Here is a 20052-nt window from a genome sequence, read left to right as displayed (position 1 = left end):
CCCATTCTCTGTAGTCAGTTGTCTAGTTTCTCGTCCTTCGAGATGGTGCCTCACCGAGTGCCTGTGGCCGAGACTTTTCCTCCTTTCTTAGGTAGAATTCCAGCCAGGGCAGTTTTTGTCCTTTGAGAGGGGTTTCCCCAACCGGGCACTTCCCTGTGAGGTCAGGGACCGAAGGCAGAAGGCTTCCTTAGGGCTGCATCTCTGGCTTTGGGCCCCGTGGTTGCAGTGACCTACCTCTGAGCCCAGGTGGCATTCACTGACCGTCATCAGCCCCGCTGCCAACAGCTGCCCTCCCCCAGCAGCTGATGCGACTCCCTGCGTGGTTTGCTTGAAAGTGGGTAATTGTACAGGAGGGAGAAGAGGATTCTGGGCAGAATGCTTAATCAGGGCTTAATGACGCCAGCCAGAGTGGCCTGTTGGTTTGAACCCTCACACGGGGTCCCGATTGGCAGGTGGCACCTGACGCTCTTGGATGTTTGACAGCCGTCAGCCATTCCCAAGCCCCAGGTGGTGACGTGCAGGACACACGCCGTCCCGCTGGCTGGCAGGAGCCAGCTCGTGGGCGCCCCAGAGCATTTTAGATGTCCCTGTCTCATGGGCTCCACACCCTGCCTTGTCCTGGCCAGGAGTTATTTATCTAGGGGTCCCCTGGGCTCTGTCACCCTGGGGACTGTCTGATGAACCTGTCTCCTTGACCACGGCCAGCACGAGGCTCAGCCGCAAGAGGTGCTGGATGAGTTGAAGGAAAGGCATTGATTTGGGACCCCATCCCTTGACTGGAGATGGTGAAGACCCTTCAGACTGGAGTCTGAAGACCCAGGGACTAGACTTGAACCCTGCAGAGACTGGGGCCCCCAGTCCACCGCCAGTGCCAGCTCTATGGGAGGATGAGGACTTTCAGAGAGGACTTGAGACCTGTCTGGCCAGGACAGAGCCTCATGTCCCAGGTCACAGAGGCTGGAGCTCTGTGGAGCAGGTGGGGCCCAGCTCCGGAAGCCATTGTGTTTCTGGGCTGCACTGTGGTTACTGTGTGTCGGCTGATGGATTTGGGATCCCGCCTTCCTTGGGGCAGCTGCAGGAGCCCTCGGTCTGCATTTCCCAGGCACGGCACTTGCTGTGGGTTTCGTCTTGGGGGCCTGTGCTAGCAAATATGCCCAGAAACCCCTGAAAGTTAGTTGGCGTGTCCTCACACTTGATGACTCAGTGGATAGTAAAAGACAAGTCTGGGCTTTGAGTTTAGGTTCCACCTTTTTGTGAGTTACGTCCAGGTGGTTGTCAAGAGAATTTTTCTTAACCAGAGGAGGGCATTTGCAAAAACCAAGTCTATAGGGAGAGAAGGAACTTCATACTGAATGTCAAGGGCACGCTAAGGACTGTGGGATCTGGTGGTGTCCGAGCTGGAAAGGCCCTCCCTGCTTCAAGGCCACCCTGAATCCTCTGTGGCTGTGGGCAGCAGGGGACAGCAGGGGACTTATCACCAGAGTCCCAGTGGTCAAGTCCATGGCCCCTCTCAGGGTGGATCTTTTGGCTGTCTTGGCTGTGTTTGGCATGGGTTGCTCACATATTCTTTTGGTAAAATATATACACACAAACTTTACCTTCAAAAAACCATTAAAAATGCACCATTCAGTGGCATGAAGTACGTCCACAATGTTGTGCCACCATCACCACAATCTAGTTCCTGAACTTTTTCAGCTCCCCAAAAGGAAACCATGTACCCATTAAACAGAAACACCCTGTTCAGTCCTCCCCTGAGTCCCTGGCAGCCAGTCATCTGTGTTCTGTCTCTGTGGACTTACCTGGATATTTCATGTAAATGGAATCACACATCATGTTGCCCTCTGTGTGGGGCTTCTTCCACTTAGCATAAGTGTTTGAGGTTCATCTTTGCACGTGACCGTACACCTGACCCTTGAACAACGAGGGAGTTAGGGGTGCCCACCCCCCGTGTAGTCAAGAATCCAACATCTCCCAAACTTCTCATAGCCTACTGTTGACTCGAAGCCCAAACAGCTGATGAACACATATCTTGTATGTTCTATGTATTATATAGTGTATTCTTAAAGCTAGAGAAAAAATGTTATCAAGAAAATCATATTGGGCGCCTGGGTGGCTCAGTCATAAAGCATCTGCCTTCAGCTCAGGTCATGACCCCAGGGTCCTGGGATCGAGCCCCGCATCGGGCTCCCTGCTCAGCGGGAAGCCTGCTTCTCCCTCTCCCACTCCCCCTGCTTGTGTTCCCTCTCTCGCTATGTCTCTCTGTCAAATAAATAAAATCTTTAAAAAAAAAAAAAGAAAATCATATTAAAGTACAATACTGCACTATATTTATTGAAAAAACCATGTCTGAGTGGACCTGTGCAGCTCAAACCCAGGTTGTTCGAGGCTCAACTGTACACATGTAGGAACCTGATTTGCACCTAGAACCCTAGCAGCAAGGGAGGTTGGAAATCAGTGTCAGTTCTCCAGCCTCTAGTTGCAGGAAGGCCCCCCTAGGAGATGGGAGTGGATGCTGACCGTCACCCAACCTTACCTGCCACGGGGCGACAGGGAAGTCAGTGTCTGGAGGGGCGCTGTGTGGAGCAGGAACGAGACCTGGAGAGACAGGTGTGGGGCCAGCGCTCAGAGTTAGATCTCAGGGTGCTTTTGAGGCAGTGGGAGTGGCTGAGGTCTGTGGTCCTCAGCACTGGGGAGGCGGGACCAGGGCAGGAGGGAAGGTAAAATTCAGTTCTCTCTGAAAATGCGACGGGGGAAGTCCACTCAGCAGCTGGGCCCACTGTGAAGGAAGACATGGTGGAAATGAGGCTTGGGAGGACTCATTTGGGACAGGTCGTCCTCGTATGTCTTCGCGCTCTGGGCCGCGGGCCTGCCTGCCGCGCGTGTTTTCGGGCTGTGCTCTGGTGTGTCCCGTTTGTGTCCGATCCTGGGTAGTGGCATCAATACCTCCTTTGTCCGTCTCCAGCAGAGGTGTGAGCAGGACCTCGAAATACCTCGTTTTCCTTTAAGCTGCTGTGAAAATCCAGTATGTGAGTCTGCATCTGAAAAGAGAGTATCCTGATCTGCCTCTGGGAAGAGAGCTCCTGGTGGGCTCATAGGGTAGAATGTGTTTCCACGAACACTTTTAGATTCTGATGGGTGTGACACTGTGAGACTTCAGTTCCAGGGATGTTCGCATCACAGCATGTGCGCAGGACTCTGAACCCCCTCTGTGCTGGTGGGGAGGCGGCCTGTCTTCAGACCCTCACACGGAGGTGCGGGACTGACGGGCAAACGTCCAGGACAGCAAATAAATCCTAGTGTGGGCCGACCACAGGTGTACCTTGCCAAATGCAGGGGGTGCGTTCTCAGGGGACGACTGAAAAGCACGTTTCTGTACATCAAGAGGTTTGTGGATCCACTTGAATAAGTCTTACGAGAGGGAACCTAGCCCCGTGCTTTCCATATAAGCAGTTGGTGTCTGTTGAATGAGTCCTAGTCCGTGAACTGCACCTTCTTTCCACAGCCGGGATGTCAGGCAGTCAACACTTGTGGAACAATGGAATCGTACTAGCTTTTTTTCCGAGCTCTAAAAAAACCACTTATTTACTAATACATTCACAGAAGATACCTTGATCCCACAACATTTTTTGCTGTAATGTCTCCTGATGTCCTTTTTGAAGAAAGGGAGACTGTGGGCTACATGCTTGTACCTTTAGTAAGATTTTGAGTTTGTGGGATCATCTCAACTTCTGGGTGTTGATTAGCAGAATGAGTCTGTTCCCTGGAGGGAAGTCTCCGCCTGTGGCCCGGACCCACTGGACGCTGTTAGCAGTGATGAGGTCAGAGAAATTATATTTAATACGCTTACAGGGGACCCCGACCTGGAAAAAGCTAATTAGATAAAATTCTTCAAAGTGTCCCCTTTTAAAAACTTTTATTTTTACATAATGTCCTAATTAGAAAACAGTTGCAAGAATGGTACAAAAACCTGTATATCTTTTACCCAGATTTTCCCACTATTGATATGTTGTCCCATTTATTATTTGCTTTATACATTTATGTATTTATTTTTGAGCCATTTGAGAAAATTTGAGAGTAGCATCCTACCCTTTTCCCTGTCAGAACTGCAGTGTGTGTGTCTTAAGAACAAGGACTTTCTCTTCCATGACCATGGCACCTTCATCAATAGCAGGAAACAGAACAATGATACCATAGAAGCGCCTAACCCGCAGCTCGTCTTCAGATCTTGCCCATCACACTTCTCTTGTTTAACCTCTCGAAACAGTTCCTTGGCCTTTGCTTTCTTGACCTTGTTGTTTTGAAGAGTAAGGTCAGTTACCGTGTGGGGTGTCCCTCAAGTTGGGTTTGTCTGGGGTTTCCTTGTGTTTAGATTCAGGAAAATCAGACATGATGCTGTGTTCCAAGAGCATCACGGTGGAGGCATGTGATGTTTGTCCTATACTTGTGATGTTAACTTTTACTACTTGGTTAGGTTGTGTTCGCTCCCTCATGAAGTCACCTGAGTTTTAGCCTCATTGAGGATTCTTGGTGAATCAATTACCAAGATGGCTGCAAAATGATTTTCTAACCCTATCATTTCTTATGCAGAGGAAGCCCTCTTTTCTCTCCTGTTAATATAGTTTTCATTCATTTAGTGATAGGATAGACTTGCAGATTCTCATTTTATTCTATGAACATTGGTACTATTATTTATTTTGATGTTCAGATTGTACCACATTTGGCCAATCTTAGTTCCTTCACTAGCTCCTGTATCCCCGTCATTTTAAGGGTGCTTCCTTTCTGTCCCAAGATGTTCCAGCCATCTTGTACTTTCCCTGCTGTAGCCCTAGAATCAGCCTTTTATCCAAGGAGCCCAAATAGATGACATAAACGATGGGCCAAAACCAGGAGTGAAACACCATCCTGACAATTAGACAGGATCTTTAGCTATGCTCAGGCAAGAACTATGTTCCAAGCAGATGTTGACAGCTGTGTTGTGAGTTGCTCAGACTGCACCAGGAGGGCCATGCTAGGGTCGACTTCACTTAAAAAGGATGCTAATCATGGTAGATTGGTTCTGGAGCCCCATGGCCATAACTGCACCATGCAAAATTCTGGACAAGGGAGAAAGAGCTAATGGAATGAGCATGTTCAAGTTGGGAGAAACTGCTTAGGGCTGGAACAAGCCCATCAGGTCCCATGGGAGCCTACCATGAGGAGCCATTTAGAGAGGAGGCTTTCTTTGTGTTGTTGGAAGGAATGGGCCCCAGGCTGCTGAGGATCAGGTAGGATCATATGCTGTTCTAAGACACAATGCTGGCTTGTGTCTGGTCTGGCCACACCATCCATATCCACCATTCCCTGTACTCAGGACCTCCTCAGGATACCCGGGCAGTGGCCTCAACAGAATTTGGAGACCCGGATGAAGCTGTGTTGGTCTTTGTTGTGCTTGTACACTTGCATCAGTAGGCATCAATGTTTGGGGCCTGACTGGCCAGCAGGAAAGGCCAGGGAGGCCACAGTTTAAGCTGTTTGGGTGGGGGGGCCGCTGAGACCTGTTGCACGCTGTACCAGGGTTAAGCCTTCGCCTTGTGACAACCCAGTAGAGGGGAACCCTTAGCTACCGCAGTTTGAAAAGCAAGGGACCCAAGATGTATAATTGCTACCCAGAGAGCTGGGAGATCCTTCCTAAGATACGGGACAGGACCCCTCCACTGTGCCTTTGGGCTCCCCCTGACACAAACCACTGGAGTGGGTCCCGAGCAATGACCAGGGGGGTGAGATGGTCTGCAAAGTGGAACGTACGAGAGGAGGCCAGGAGCAGGACGGCCCCCACAGGCAAACGGCTGCTGTCTGCAAATCTCTGGAGGGTTGTCACAGAAAAGATGTGTCCTTCAGGGGCTCCAGAAGGCAGGGATGCTAGGAGTGGGGGTGGGTTTGTTTCTTCATCCATCTACCCATGCATCCAACACTTAGTGATCTTGGTCTGGTTGGGCATAGAGGATCAATAGGGCCGGATTTCACAGGGCATGGGGTAGGGGATCAGACAAATCAACAGATTTTTGCAATATGAAGGGTTCAGTGCCATCATGGGGTAACACGGAGGGGACTACTGAGATTTGAGGGAATCAGGAAAGATGTTCTATGAAGTGATAATGAAGATCCTGAAGTATGGGTAGGATTTAGCCAGAGAGATAGATTTTGGCTCCCTTGAGGGGAAAAACAAAAATCAGAACAGGTTCTCTCAGGCAGGCGGGCAGGTCTGGCCTGCTGTGTGGGACGGCTAGCCCTGCCCACTCATGCAGGCTGCTGCAGGGCAGGCTCCGCCCCCCCCCCCCCCCCCCAGAGCAAGGATGGGTGTCCCACCGCCAAGTGACTTGGCAGGAGACGGGCACCGTGTGTGTCTCTGCTGTTCCTTTTTTTGCTGCCAAAGCTTTAGCTAACAGCCTTATCCACCCCTCTCCTGCCTACAGGCTCTGAACAGTGAACTTTCATCTGCTGGGCCTTAACAAGCATCACTATTCAGAGCCTCAATTCCTTCTGTAAAAAAACAGGGCAGTGACCCCACCAAGTCAGTATTTGGCATACTGCTGACGGAACATAAGACCATGTCAGTGTATCAAAATACACAAGGTTTTGCTGGTTAGGATAAACTGCAGTAACATATTTTCCCCAAATGTCTGCTTTCCACAAAGGTTTATTTGCTTGTGGTATTATATTTTCATTTTAATAGTTTTAGATGTGTATTAGAAAACACTAACTTTGTATTTAATAGTGACGTAAACATTTTTTAGTTCTGCAAAATTAAATGTCTCGGCTACGATTCTAGAAGGGAAAAGGACATTGGGGAACAGTTCTTTAACTTCAGGTAATAATGAGTTCATATCGGTTGATTCTGACAGATGCACCACACGCAGACTGGTATAGCCGGGAAGCACAGGCACTCTGCTCACTTGTTCTGTAAATCTAAAACTCTTCTAAAAATAATTAATTTAAAAAGAGGATTTGAAGAAAAGTACTAAGTACTACCTTTCTCCTCAGGTGGCATGCAGATACAGGAAAAACGAGTTCATGATCTCAGAACGTTCTGCACACTGTGAAGTCCTCTCCTCCAGGTACTGTTACTGCTCATCCCCACACAGCCCACCGCGGTGGGGCGGCTGCACGCAGCCATCCAGACCCTGGGACCCAGAAGCATGGGAACGAGCTGAATGGACACGCCAGTCTGGGCCTCTGTCTCCTTCAGCCTCGGGAAGGCTGAGCAGGCGCCTGCACCCGGCCGCCCGGGAGCTCTGGCATGTACCCAGGCCAAGAAAGTCCTCCAAGAGGGCTTCTTTTAAAAGATAGAACTTTATTTTGGTTGCAGAGATTTTCATGAGCATTTGGTTCACAGAAGAGTCACTACAAAATAACAAAGGCAGCATTTTGTACAGCGACGCCCACTGGGGCCACCAGAGAAGTGCAAAAGACAGTGCTGGGGACGGGAGGGGCCAGTGCTCATGTGCCCACAGTCCTGGGGAGAAGCCAGTGCTCCTGGCTCCCTCCAGCCACCCCCTCCACCCAGCCCAGGAGAGCAGCACCTAGGGCCTGGCAGAACCAGCCTGGGAAGCCACTGGTAAGGTGCACAACAGCGCCCCCAACAGGCTGGTGAAGGCCCCGCATGAAAAGCCGAGTGGGGGGGGAGTGTTCCGGCTGAGCCAGTCCTGCATTCAGCCCCGTCCTCAAGCAGGTGGGATCTGTGCCCACCTGGCTCTGGAACCTTGACACATTCACAGTACGGTACAGTAAAGCCCTTTGGGAGGCCTTCCTCCCCTCACTCAGGCTACTGACCCTATCCCAACCCTGGACTAGGAACTGGGGACAGACTGGGAGAGCTGGTCCTACCGTCCGGGAGCTCACAGGCAGGTGAGTGGGACAGGAATGGACCTAGAAAACTCCAAAGCAAGGCAGAAAGTGCTCAGTACCTGAGAGGGGGCAGAGAAAGGGCAGCAGAGCCTCAGAGGGGGAAGAGCATGGTCACTGCAGGGACGGGAGCTCTGTGGAGAAGGCAGTGTCTCAGCTAAACCTCAAAGACTAGGTGGGACGTGACATGTGCAGATGGCGAGAAGGGCATGCCAGGAGGAGGTCAGAGCGTGGGCCAAGGCACAGAGTGGGGAACCGTGGTCGGGTCAGTAAAGGCAGGCAGTTATCCATGAGAGAACACGGATACAGACGAGGGGACCTGGGCACCTCCATCTCCACCAGTCTGGTGCCCAGGAGGGGCAGCTGGTGGGGGTGTGCGCAGGACCCGAACCCTTGCGCGGCAGGCCCCGAGCCTGCATCCTCCTGAGTTTGGGAACTCCCTGAGGGCGGAGTGGAGTCTCGTGCATCCTTGCCTTGCCCAACCTGGCACCAGGCTGCTCAAAGGAGGCCTGTGTTTTCAGCATGTCCCTTGTCATCCCTGAGGCAGCCTGTCCAGAGAGGCTCTCTGTTCCCCTCACAGTCCACGTTCAAGTTGAAGGGAACCAAACTCAACTCCTCCAGCCTCTGTAGACAGCCGGGAGGGTGTGGCCGCATCCCTGCAGGGATCGAGAGAGGCCCAAGAAAGGGGAAAATTCTGGGGCTCTTTCTACCTCACTAGAATCACCTCCTCCCTCAGGAGTCAGTCTGCTCTTCTCTGACTAGAGTCCGGGTTTGGTGTGTGTAAAACACCACTTCCCTGTCATTCACACAGAAAGACCTGACTGAAGTTTTAGTATCAATTTTCCCCAACTCCATAACCTCTATAAGAGCTTGAGTGACAGGAAGCCCACCAATCTTTTTTTTTTTTCTCAGTTCCCAGGAAGCGTGGAAGCCTGTTTTCTCTGGGGTACGGTGAGTAGGAGGACCGAGAGGGGCCTAGAGCCCCTCAGATGCCGCTTCTTCCATCCTGACATTGCCTTTACCTCCTGGCTCACCTGAACACCCACGAGCCTGAGTGCAGGGTATGGGGTTGCTGCTCCCGGAGTCTGGACAGCCCTCCAGCCACCCCACCCCGCGGCTCCCATCCTTACAGAATGGTGCAGAAGACGCTGCGGTTGCTGTGGTAACCACCCTCCACGCGGGCTGTGATCCTCGTTGCCATGGCTGTCACCTTCTGCCCACTGTGGGCTGCAGAGGGGCCTCGGAGACAGCTTTCAAGGTGAGGCCGTGCCGGTGGGTTCACCAGGCGCCACGTATCAGATCTGGGGGTGCAAAATGACGGTCCATGAACTGAGAGTCTGGAGCTTTTGCTGAATGCCCCGCACAATTTCCTTTGGTTCAGGATCACTGGATCCAGGTGTAGGTTTTTGCCTCCCAAGTCCATGAAAGCTCAAGGAGGTGGGACACATAAGGGACAAAAGTCCTGTATTCTAGTTCAGCTACACTTGCAATTCTGCATGTAACCTTGGACCAGTTCCCTCTAGAAGCCTCAACTTCCCCATCTCTATAAGGATCTGGAGAACATCAGTGACTTTTTCTTCTCTTTCATCCCCTCCCCTCCCAGGTGTATGACATCCATGTGTATAGAAGCTTTATTCATAACCACCCCAAACTAGAAACTACTTACCCCTTCAGCTGATGAACGGATAAACAGTGTGGTACATCCATATAAGGGAACACTACTCCGCAACAAAAAGAATGAATGGCATGTGACACCATGGGCAAATCTCAGGTATACTAGGCTAAGTGAGAGAAGCCAGACTGGGAAGACTACATACTGTACAATTTCTTTTTTTATATGACATTCCGGAAACTGCAAATCTGTAGGGGACAGAAGCTGGTGAGTTTCCAGTCCCTCGAGTTCTTATGGAGACTATGAAGGGTCAGGGAAAGGTTCGTTCAGCGCTTTCTGTCATTTGAGTTACAAGGAACCACCTCTTAACACCAAATCCTAAATTGCTTAAGCCAGTGACAATGTCTTCTGTGTCTTTTTAGGATGATTATGTTACAATGAGTAGGACTGTAAAGGTGTGGATAGTTAGAAGCTGGCTACTGTAAGGTGAGTGAGAAGCCTGGAGGTATGTTCAAAGAATTGCCAGCATTTGAATTTGGCAGCAGAGAGTGAGCCTGGAAAGGAAAATTAGGACCCAGCAGTGCACGGTGGATAATGCCAGGCTGATGGGTCTGCGATTCCTGTATTCTGAGGTCTCCAGGGGGGCAGGAGGAAGCAGACCCCAGGGAGTCCACAACATGATTGCCAAGATGTAGGTAGGAAAGATTGTAATTTCTATTTTTTTAAGCTTTGTAAGTTATGAATATACAAAACATGCATATATGAGGTTTTCTCAATTAAAAAAGGAAAAGAGAAACAGGGGCTCCATCAGAGGTTTCTGACCATGGACGTGAAGGACCAGAGCTGATTCAGATTAATCTGGCAGGATGCATTAGGACAGCCTGCAGGGGTGGGGCAGGGACACAAGGTAGGAGGCTGCCGCCATAGGACAGAGCTGTTTGCGGTGCAGGAGTGAGTAATGCCAACAGCAATGACAGTATGATCATCACCTTCCTAACCAGTGAGCAGAGCACCAAGCAAGCAGAACGGAGTCCATCCACAGACCAGTGCACCAGCATCCTGGCAGTGGGGCCACAGGTCGGGGTGAGGGGTGCTGAGACGTGAACAGGGGTGATGGCGGCTGGGAAGAGAAGGGGTCAGAATCGAGAAGGCCTAGTAACTGACTGAACTGTGATGTTCGGGGGAAGTTGGTCGCAGAGGTTTTGCTGCCACAACAGAGTGGAGGGATGGTGAGGTCACCGAAATGGGGGACAGGGAAGGACAGGAAGGTTTGGGGCAGAAGTGTGTGAAGCCACTGTGGTAGGCAGAGGCATTAAGAGCAAGTGACAGCCGCAGCACCAGCAGTTAACACTTTGGGAATACCAGTCTGCTAGGTCACGTGACCTGGTTTTATCCCAAATTGGTGCTACAATGCAGACCTCGGTAACTGGGTTTTATTAAGGCTCCAGGTGGTGAGTAACCTGCCCGAGGTTCCACAGCCAGTGACTGGCAGAGCTGAGATCTGCAGTCACACACCCTGGACTCTTAAAGCCTGTTCCCTCCCAGGGGGGCGGGCGCAGGGCCTCAGCACTGGCCTGAATGACCTGACCAGGGCCGAGAGCTGGCGGCACCGGGGGGAACAAGGGCAGCCACGGTCACTGGGCCTGGCTTCTCCGGTGACCTCACTGTGGTTCTGGGAGATTGGTGTAGGCAGACTGCAGACACTTACTTTTTCTTGAACACCAGGAACTTATTGTTTTGCAGGACACATTCTCGGTTGTTGGAGATCTGCTGAAAAATGGTCTTGCTGGTCTTGCCCTGGAAGATGATGTTCTCCTGCACCAGGGCCTTGGCGCGGCCCCGCACTGCAATGCCGTAGGCCCGGAATGAATGGATCCGGTTCTTTATTACCTGGGAGAGACCGTCAGAGCTTGTCGTACCTTGGGGACTCCCAGACTGGTGGGGGGGGGGGGCAGGTAAGGGACATAGCTGTTATAAAATGGAGGGGTAAGAGCGTGCTCAGTAGGGCAGCATTGCACCCTGGGAGCTCAGGGAAGGGTGTTCGAGATCAGGTGGGGAGAACCAGGGAAGGCTTCCCAAAGGGGATGATGGGTAAGCTGTAGGAGCTTACCAGATGCAGAGCAGGGGACGGCTGTTCCAGGAAGAAGGAACAACATGCAAAGGCCTGACAGCGAGAGGAGGTTGCACCAGAAGCAAGGACCATTGGCAGCTTGACTGAGGCAACAGCGTGTCCCCCCCGCCCCCCTTCCTCTGCTTCCACAGTATTCAGATGTAGAGCTAAAGAATTCTTTACTGCTTGCCTAAGTCACACTACTCATGAAGCTGGAGAACCAGGGAAAGGCTTTGGGATGGTAATTTCACAAGTGCAGGGACTGGGTCCGACGCTGAAACCCTAGCACCCAAGCGCAGTGCTTTGCAGCAAAAGGGAGCGGAGAGCTCACTTCTGGGGGAGACAGAGAGGCAGAGGAGCAGATGCAAAGCACTGTGGGAAGTGCTCTGTGAGGTAGGGGTGGGCATAAGCACCCCGATGTCCAGAAAAGGGTATCTCAGACAGCCTGGGGGGCCGGGGGAGGCTTCCTGAAGAGGCGCAGAAAGGGGAGAAGGGTATGCTGGGTATACAGGGAATAGTGTGCACACAGGCCCTCCTCATTAAGCACCTACTGCATACTAGGTCCTGTGGGAGACTGTTCTGTTAGCGGGAGGGCTGAAAGAGCCCTGAGCTTGACCTGGAGACCAGAAAGCTACCCCCAGAGCCACCCCCACCCTGGCTCTCTGCTGGTAACTCCTGCCCCTCCTTCAGGGCTCAGTTCATTGCCCCTCCCATGGGAAGCCCCACCTGCGTCTCCCCGGCTCGGTTTGGGCAGGAGGAATGCTGTCCCTTGTGGTGCTGAGTGCTTCGGGCTTCTCAGTGGTGAGAGTACGAGGGCTGTCCCAGGGCTGAGCCCGGTGCTGGCACCACGCGTCACACACACGTACATACCTTCGTGTCGGACCTGGGCAAGAGCTGCAGCCCGCTGCCCCGGTTGCCAATGATGTCATTTTCGATGACGACGGTGCTGTCGCCCTTGGTGATGATGCCATGGCCTCTGTTGTCATAGATACCATTGCCCCGGAGCTCCACCTTGCACTGGGCCTCGACCTTGACCCCACTCTGGCGGTTGCAGGAGATACTGTTGTTGACCACGCGGGTGAGCTGGCTGCTCTGGGCCACGGTGATCCCTCTGTCCCCATTAGCGTGGATCACATTGGTGAGGACGTGCAGCGCCTCACTGCTCTGGACGTAGAGGCCTGAGGCTAGGGGTGGAGAGGTTGGGGAGCAGGGTCAGCCCTGACAACACAGTCAGGAAAAAACCTCCATGGAATTGTGCACCCGGCAGAGAGGTGGGGAAGAGGCAGCCGCACTCAGAACCGGCCCCTGGGAGTTACATCTTTCAAGATGGATGACAAACCAGGAATATCAAGGAAACTCTGTTCCTTCTGAACTTAAGTGCTCGGTAAACAGGGAAAGGTGATGCGAGACTCCTCGGGCTCAGTGGCTCCTGAGACCCAGGCTCTCCTCCCGTGTTGCCAGCCCACTGCTGTGTGCGCCTCCTGTGACGGGGCGCTCACCACCTGTCACGGCTGCCATTCCACCTCCACACAGAGCTACCAGCTGGACGGCTGCTCCAGTTATCTTCCCGTACCGAGCTGGAATCTACCTCTCTATTGTTTTGGGATATTTTCTTCACAAGGGAAATTCTGTAATTTTTGAATAGAAAAATTTATAAGCTAAAGATCTAAAATGTGTTAGAAATTTTGGAAAGAGAATGGTGTTTGGGGTTGTATCTGCTTAGAGACACTATATGCTTTTAGAAAAAAAGCGTAAAACTTAGCAGGCTTAGAGCCCCATGACTTGGCCAGGAAGAGACGGGGGCAGGGGGGGCAGGGGGGCCTGGGGATGAAGAGGAGAGGACTCCCCAGTGGTGTCCTCCACCCACCCCAAGAGCAAGAGACCTCGGCAGCGCTGGGAGGAGGCGGTGTGGAGGACAACATGGGGTCACATGGGAGCCATGAGCCTGCAAGTTCCAACCTCTTGGTGCCACCTACCTGCTGCTTCTCCTGGCCTCTGTGAATTTATGGGGCTTTGCCTGTCCTCCAGACAGCAGGGCCACATGGAGAAAGCCCTGAACTGGGAGGGGACAGAACTCATTTTCTGTCAGCTCCCACTCTCCCTGCCCTCTGCTATTCCCAGGGCAAGAGCTCGCCAGTGCCCAGAAGCCTCCTTTTAACAAGACTGCCTCCATCAGCCCGCCACAGTGGTCCTGATGATCAGCCAGGTTTGGGAGCCCTGCAGTTAGATCAACTCTGTACGTTTCTTTTTTTCCCTCAATTCAATAAACACTGGAATGTCTATCAGTTTTTATCCAGTTTAAGATAACTTGTGGATTTAAAACACACTTATTCTTTGTATAAGAAAGAAAAATTGCCAATTAAACCATGACATGCCATCAACTGCAAATGCGTGTCCTTAGATGTTAAAATGTGGACAATGTGTCTCAGAATGGATTAGGAATGTGTATGCCGGGGGTGCCTGGGCGGCTCAGATGGTTAGGCCCCTGCCTTCGGCTCAGGTTGTGATCCCAGGGTCCTGGGATCGAGTCCCACATCCGGCTCCCTGCTCAGCAGAGAGCTTGCTTCTCGCTCTGCACCTCCCCCTCCTCATGCTCTATCAAATGAATAATAATAATAAAAAAAAATGTGTATGACAGGTGTGGGATTTGGTGGGGCAGGGGTGCCGACAGGAGTGGGGTTCGGCTCCTTGCCTCACGTTCATAGCCTATCAGAGTTGATGAAACAGCCAGAGAAACAGATCCCGTCCCAGGCCCTGTAAGTGCCAGTGGGGTGAGAAGGTAAGGACGGAGGGCACAGTCACAGTGGGCTCTGAACTTCAAGTTGTTTGGGATGTGTGGATGGGGAAAGGGAGTTTCAGGCAAGAGAAACAGCATGAGCTAGGCGGGGCTGAGGGGCAGGACAGAACGGATTTAAGTTCAGGGAAGATGATGTCCAGAGGTCTGGGGTATCGGGTGTGTGGCCAACAAAGTGAGAAGCGTGCCTCCCAAGGCAGGCAGTGTGAGCACGGAAGGCTCTGGGGCAGGGAGACACTCACCTCCATTGTGATTAATACTGTTAGACTCAACAAGAGCTATGGTGACGGGCCGACGCAATGGGTCGTCGTCCTTTTCCAGTTCGGTCTCCCAAAGGATGGCATCTCCGTCCTCGCTGAAGTTCTCCTGGGCCCCATGACCTCCAGGGAACTCCCCAGAACCGTCCTTCTGGCTAAACACTGCCACTCCGTACAGGCCATTGTAGCTGACATGGTTGCTGGTGACGTGAGGCAGGCTGGACGACATCATCCACACACCACAGCCCTTATTAGCTGGGACAGGGAAAGGAGCTGTCATGGACGCTGAGCAGTGGGTGAGGCAGCACCCAGTGTCTCCCCAGGAGGGGAAGCAAAGATGGAACTGGCCTGGGAGACAGAGGCCCTGGTGTGCTAACGGCCTCGGACAAGTCCTTTATGGCTGGAGGCTTCTCCTCCATACAAGAGGGATACCAGTCAGGTCAGTCTCACAACCAGGATCATTCCATAGGGTGTAAAAGTGCTCTGAGAACTGTGAAGGTCACACTTCCAGGTCGGAAGCACACAAGCCCAGAGGGACAGCACTAAGGGGTCCTCAGAGTTCATCCAGCCCAACCCCATCCTGCAGAGAGATGGAAGTGGCCTCCGTCTGAGTCCCAGCCCTACTACTTCCTAGCTATGTGACCTTGAGCGGGTTACTGAACTTCTCTGTGTCTCAGTTTTCTCATCTTTAAAATGGGGTCAATAACCCTATCTACCTCAGAAGGCAGTCATGAAGATGGGATAAAGCATATAAAGCACCTACAAAGAACACGTTAGCTGCTATTATTATTATTATTATTAGAGATGCAGTCCAGAGAGTAAGGCTTTGCTCAAAGTCACAGCAGGAGTGAGAACAGTTTCCTTTCTAGGGCTACCCTAGTTCTCCCATTAGATTTCTAGTTCTTTGGATCAGAAGAAAGGGTAAGAGTTAGATGCCCACGTGTCAGAGCCTGAATGGCCCTGTCCTTACACAACTCCCGCCTTCTGCTATTTTAAATGGGGATGAAGCTCTCTGCTTTGCTGACCCTGTGGGTTACAAGGGGACTTAGGAAACGCTTCTGTATTCAGAGAGGGGCTGTGTGTCTGTGGCCTGAGACTGATGCTGTTCTTCAGGGTGCCTTTGAGGCCCAGGGACAGGCAGTGACTTTCTCAGGACCCACCAGCTAGAGATGGAACCTGGGCTTCCTGCCTCCCTGGTGGGGCTAGATCCCAGACCCCTTCCCCCAGGAACACGCGCCTCACCATAGATGGTGTTTCCTTCTATCAGTCCTTTGCCTTCATCCCCCACGACCACACCGTCTGAGTAGCCAAAGCAGATAAGGTTGCTCCTGAGGACCGGGACGCCTCCACGGCGGATGTCTACACCTCCCCACTGATTTTCACGGATGACGTTTTCTATGGAGAGGCAGAAGAGAGGGTCAAGACCCAAGGGCCACCCACACTGGCCATGAGGACTGGGACACCTGAGAGAAAGGACCCTCTGGACCAGGACACCCAGGCTACACCCTGTCAGCAGTCAGCATCCCAAATCTTGCCTGGTGTTTGACTTTTCAGGGACCTGAGTGCTGTTGGCTTTCCTCAAGGGCAAGGTTTGTATCTATCTTGTGCTCTCTCATATCTCTAGGATCCATTGTATCCAGTGGCCTTCAGGACCAATGACTAAGAATGAACTGCTTTAGAGTCCCTGGACCAAGGCCAGGTAGGGTTGCCTGTCCTGGGGGCTGTTTCTGGGAGGGCTGAGGCAGAATCCAGCCATTTCCCCCACCCGCCTGGGGAGGCACAAGCTGGTCCCTGTCAGCCTCAGCTCTGGACTGACCACAGCCTTCCTCTCCCCATCCATCCCTCTCTGGGAATGGAACGAAGAGTCCTAAGGAGGGTTTGTGCTGGGACCTTGATCCCCCGGCACCATGGCCAGGCAGACTCTCAGGCTCTTGGGACTGGAGTGCAGTGGCCCAGGGGACCCTGTGTGACTGGTCCCTTCCTGCCCCTGTGACCACATCCCACCCCTTGCCCCCCTTCACCATACCCAGTCACGTGAGCGATCTCCCTGCTCCCCAGGCATGCCGATGGTGTTCCACATGCAGCCCTGCAGGGAATTCTGGTTCTCTTCCGAGGCTTTGTCCTGTCACTCAGGTCTGGCTTACATGTCACCTTCTCAGAAAGGCCTGCCCTGACCACACAATCTTAAATACCCACACAGTCCCTCTATAACCTTATTTTAATATAATAAATTATATTATGTACAGTTTATATATTTTATATTTATATATATCAAGTACATATATATTTATGTAAGTAAAGTTAATATATAATTATTTAATCTCTAGAGCACGTATCACCCAGATACATTTCTTTCGTGTGTATGTGCGTGTGTGTGTGCTTTTGCTTGTTTTCCCCTCCTAAAATGTCAGTTCCCGACAGCAGGAACCCAAGGGCAGCTGTTTCACACATCTGTTTTGCATGCCGTATCCCCAGCTCCTGCATACAGTGTGTGCTCAATAAATGTCTGATGAATGAAGGACAGCTGGTTCAGTCACAGGGACTCACTGGGCCAATCTCTTATGTCCCAGGTATGGCTGTGCTCTGTGCTGAGGCCACACTCAGGTAGCACGTAGACTTGGTTCTGGCCTTAGAGAACTTGCTGCCTTACAGTAGAGGAGACTGCCCTTACACAGATCACTAAGAAAACAAGATGTCCTAGAGCGTGCCCGCTGGGTACTGTGAGTGTCTGAGTGCACAGTGGGAGGTCAGGGCAGGCTTCCCTGAGGAAGGGACATTTAGGCTGAGACCTGAAGGATGGGCAGGAGCTGGCCAGGCAGGGGGGAAATGGGGATACATTTCCAGAGCGGGCACAAGCCCATACAAAAGACAAGAGGAGGGATTCGGTCTGTGTGCCATAAATGTTTCTGACAGTGTTATGTGAGCCGTCCAGGGAGCTCCTGTAAGCAGCAAGCCTGACAAAGAGCAGACAGACACTCCCTCCTTCTCAGGCCCTCCTTGTGACAAGCAGGGCCAGTGCATGGGGCCGGAGTCCCAGGGTGCTGGCCTACTATTCAGAGGAGGAGGCCAGTCTGTCAAGGTGAAGGACTGGCGGGGGGCAAGGCCAGGGACGTTGGCTTGGCTGCTGGTTGCTCAGTTGGCCATGGCCCTAGGCAGTTCCCACTCCTACCTGTGATGAGGCCTTTGCCGTTCTCATTCACTGCTATGCCGGCTGCACGACCCTTGAAAATGTGGTTCCCACTAAAATGGAAGGAGAAGAAGAGAGTGAGACCAGACCGATGTGTCAAATCCAATGCCTGCGCAAGGTGACTCTTTTCTTTTGTAACCTTCCCCAGATGACTCAAGTCCACAGAGGCATAAAGTATTTTCTGAAGTCCTAGAAGCCAGGCATTTAAAAATTGTCAGTTATCCCAGAGACAACTTGATCCAGAACTAAACCTACAACTATGCCACACGAGCACGATGATATTCATGTTTCCGTGGCCTCTCTTAACTATCGCTCACATACAAACACCGTTTGAAACGCAGGTCATCGTGGTGCACAGATGACAAGTCTTGGCAGTGTCAAGAATTCCTAGGACTGTGTTAAACTTATTTGGGCATGATTTGTGTCCAAAGCCTGAATCAGATTCTCTGCCTATAAAGAGCCTGCTATCTTCTGTTTTCTGTTAACGTGATCACCTACCCACTGAATGACAACATAAAATAATGGTATGCCTTAAAAGAAGAAAAGCAGATTTTTAAAAAGGGGGTTTTAAGAATACTGGACAATGTGGGGGAAAAAAAAAGAATATCAATGTGTAACCAACATGAAACCTCATGGGCTGGGTTAGCCACATAAGGAAGATACAGGAAAACCCACTCCTCCGCAACAGCTGTCACTGCCATGGAAAGGCCTTGCGAATGAAAAACCTGAGCATGCTGAAAGACATGCATTGCTTTCCAGTCTCTGCAACTTGGTTTCCTGCCTGTTAAAACAAGGCCAGTCACACCTGGATGTTAGCACAACTGGGTTATCCCTGGAGGACACATGTGCTGTTTGTTATTTTTACTAACAGGAATGCTGTGACCTCCTTTCTTCCTGGAAGGGCACCTGCCTCCTGTCTTAGGAGGCAACCCTCCTAATTCCCATCATGTGGCTGAGGGATTTAGGTCCAAATATTCATCTGGCTCTTCAGAGCCTAACACAGGGCCTGGCACCCCACAGAACTTCACTGAATAGGATTTGGCTAAATTTTCCATTTCTTAGGGTAGGTTCCAAATGGTTTATGTCCTTGGAGGAAAAAACCCAGCAAATTATGTTGATGCTGGGGAAGCGAAATGTCAACTGCACCTACACCATGGATTTGGGCTGAACAAGTGAAATCCTTTGTTAAAAACATCCCTATCTCTGCCCTTAGATTTGACGAGTGTGCTTTGATCTGGTTACAATTCTATCAGCAGATGGTTCCTGTGGGTTTTTAGAATTCATGGTCAGAGACAGTCCCTGGGCTAGGGCACGCCTCGTCTGTGGATCTGTGGGCTTTGCCAGAGCAGCAAATGTACAGCTGGCGTGTTTTCAATATGAATCTACTTACCTCCAGGAAGAACCCGTGGCCACTTGGAGAAACATGTATGTGTTTGTACACAGGGAGGGCAAATCAAAGATAAAAGAGGTATCAGAAAACATTTAGGAAAAGGGGACAGATGATTGTTCCAAAAACCAAGGGTGGGATGTTTACTTCAGATGAGCCCTTCTGAGCCCTGTGCTTCCTTACAGCCAAAGCAAAAAGGGAAACACAAAAGGTTATAAAACTCTCCCTGGCAAAGAAAACTGCGGTGGTTTGCCTCATCTAGCCACTTCAGGGACCTCAAAATTGATTCTGTACCTTCCCCCAGATCCCTACCTTCCATCACAAGGAAACATAAAGGAAAAAAGCACAATGTGTCCTCTCAAAGAGATTCTGTTGTTGTTTTTTTAAAAAGCTTTTAAGTAATCTCTACACCCAGTGTGGGTCTGGAACTCACAGCCCCGAGATCAAGAGTCACACACTCCACCAACTGAGCCAGCCAGGTGCCCCTCAAAGAGGGTTCTGTTTTAAAAACCAAGACACCAATCTGACTGTAACAGTCCTTGCTCAAAACTCAACTGTTACCCGCACCCACAAGGTCAAGTCCAACTTCCCAGATTGATGAATGGCTGCTGTAACAAATCACCAAAAACACACTGCCTTCAAGCAACACAGATTTCTGACCTTCTTGTTTAGGAGGTCAGAAATCCAAAATGGGTCCTACAGGGCTAAATCAAGGTGTCAGCAGACGTGTGTTCCTCCTGGAAGGTCTGGGGGAATCCATTTCTTGTCTTTTCCAGCTTCTTGAGGCCCCCCAGATTTCTTGGCCTCTGGCCTCATCACTCTGA

At 51.4% G+C, this 20052-nt stretch overlaps 1 protein-coding gene across 3 annotated transcripts in view; it reads right to left on the bottom strand.

Moving 5' to 3' along the window:
* Window positions 1-8906: 8906 nt before the first annotated feature.
* FBXO10 (F-box protein 10) overlaps window positions 8907-20052 on the bottom strand; it is a 51078-nt gene continuing 39932 nt past the window's right edge. For all 3 annotated transcript variants that reach the window (XM_035016288.1, XM_035016289.1, XM_035016287.1), the window contains 6 exons: window positions 17824-17894; window positions 15897-16049; window positions 14640-14909; window positions 12474-12787; window positions 11202-11383; window positions 8907-9182 (listed from right to left, as the gene is read on the bottom strand). In XM_035016288.1, the coding sequence (XP_034872179.1) occupies window positions 9008-9182; window positions 11202-11383; window positions 12474-12787; window positions 14640-14909; window positions 15897-16049; window positions 17824-17894 (1165 nt within the window). In that variant the 3' untranslated portion in view covers window positions 8907-9007. The remainder of the gene's footprint in view (window positions 9183-11201; window positions 11384-12473; window positions 12788-14639; window positions 14910-15896; window positions 16050-17823; window positions 17895-20052) is intronic.

The sequence above is a fragment of the Mirounga leonina genome, unplaced genomic scaffold, assembly GCF_011800145.1.
Source record: "Mirounga leonina isolate KUSES-001 unplaced genomic scaffold, KU_Mleo_1.0 Mir_170, whole genome shotgun sequence".
Classification (NCBI taxonomy): domain Eukaryota; kingdom Metazoa; phylum Chordata; class Mammalia; order Carnivora; family Phocidae; genus Mirounga; species Mirounga leonina.
Note: the sequence above shows the minus strand (reverse complement) of the source record. Positions and strands in the feature narration are given on the sequence as shown.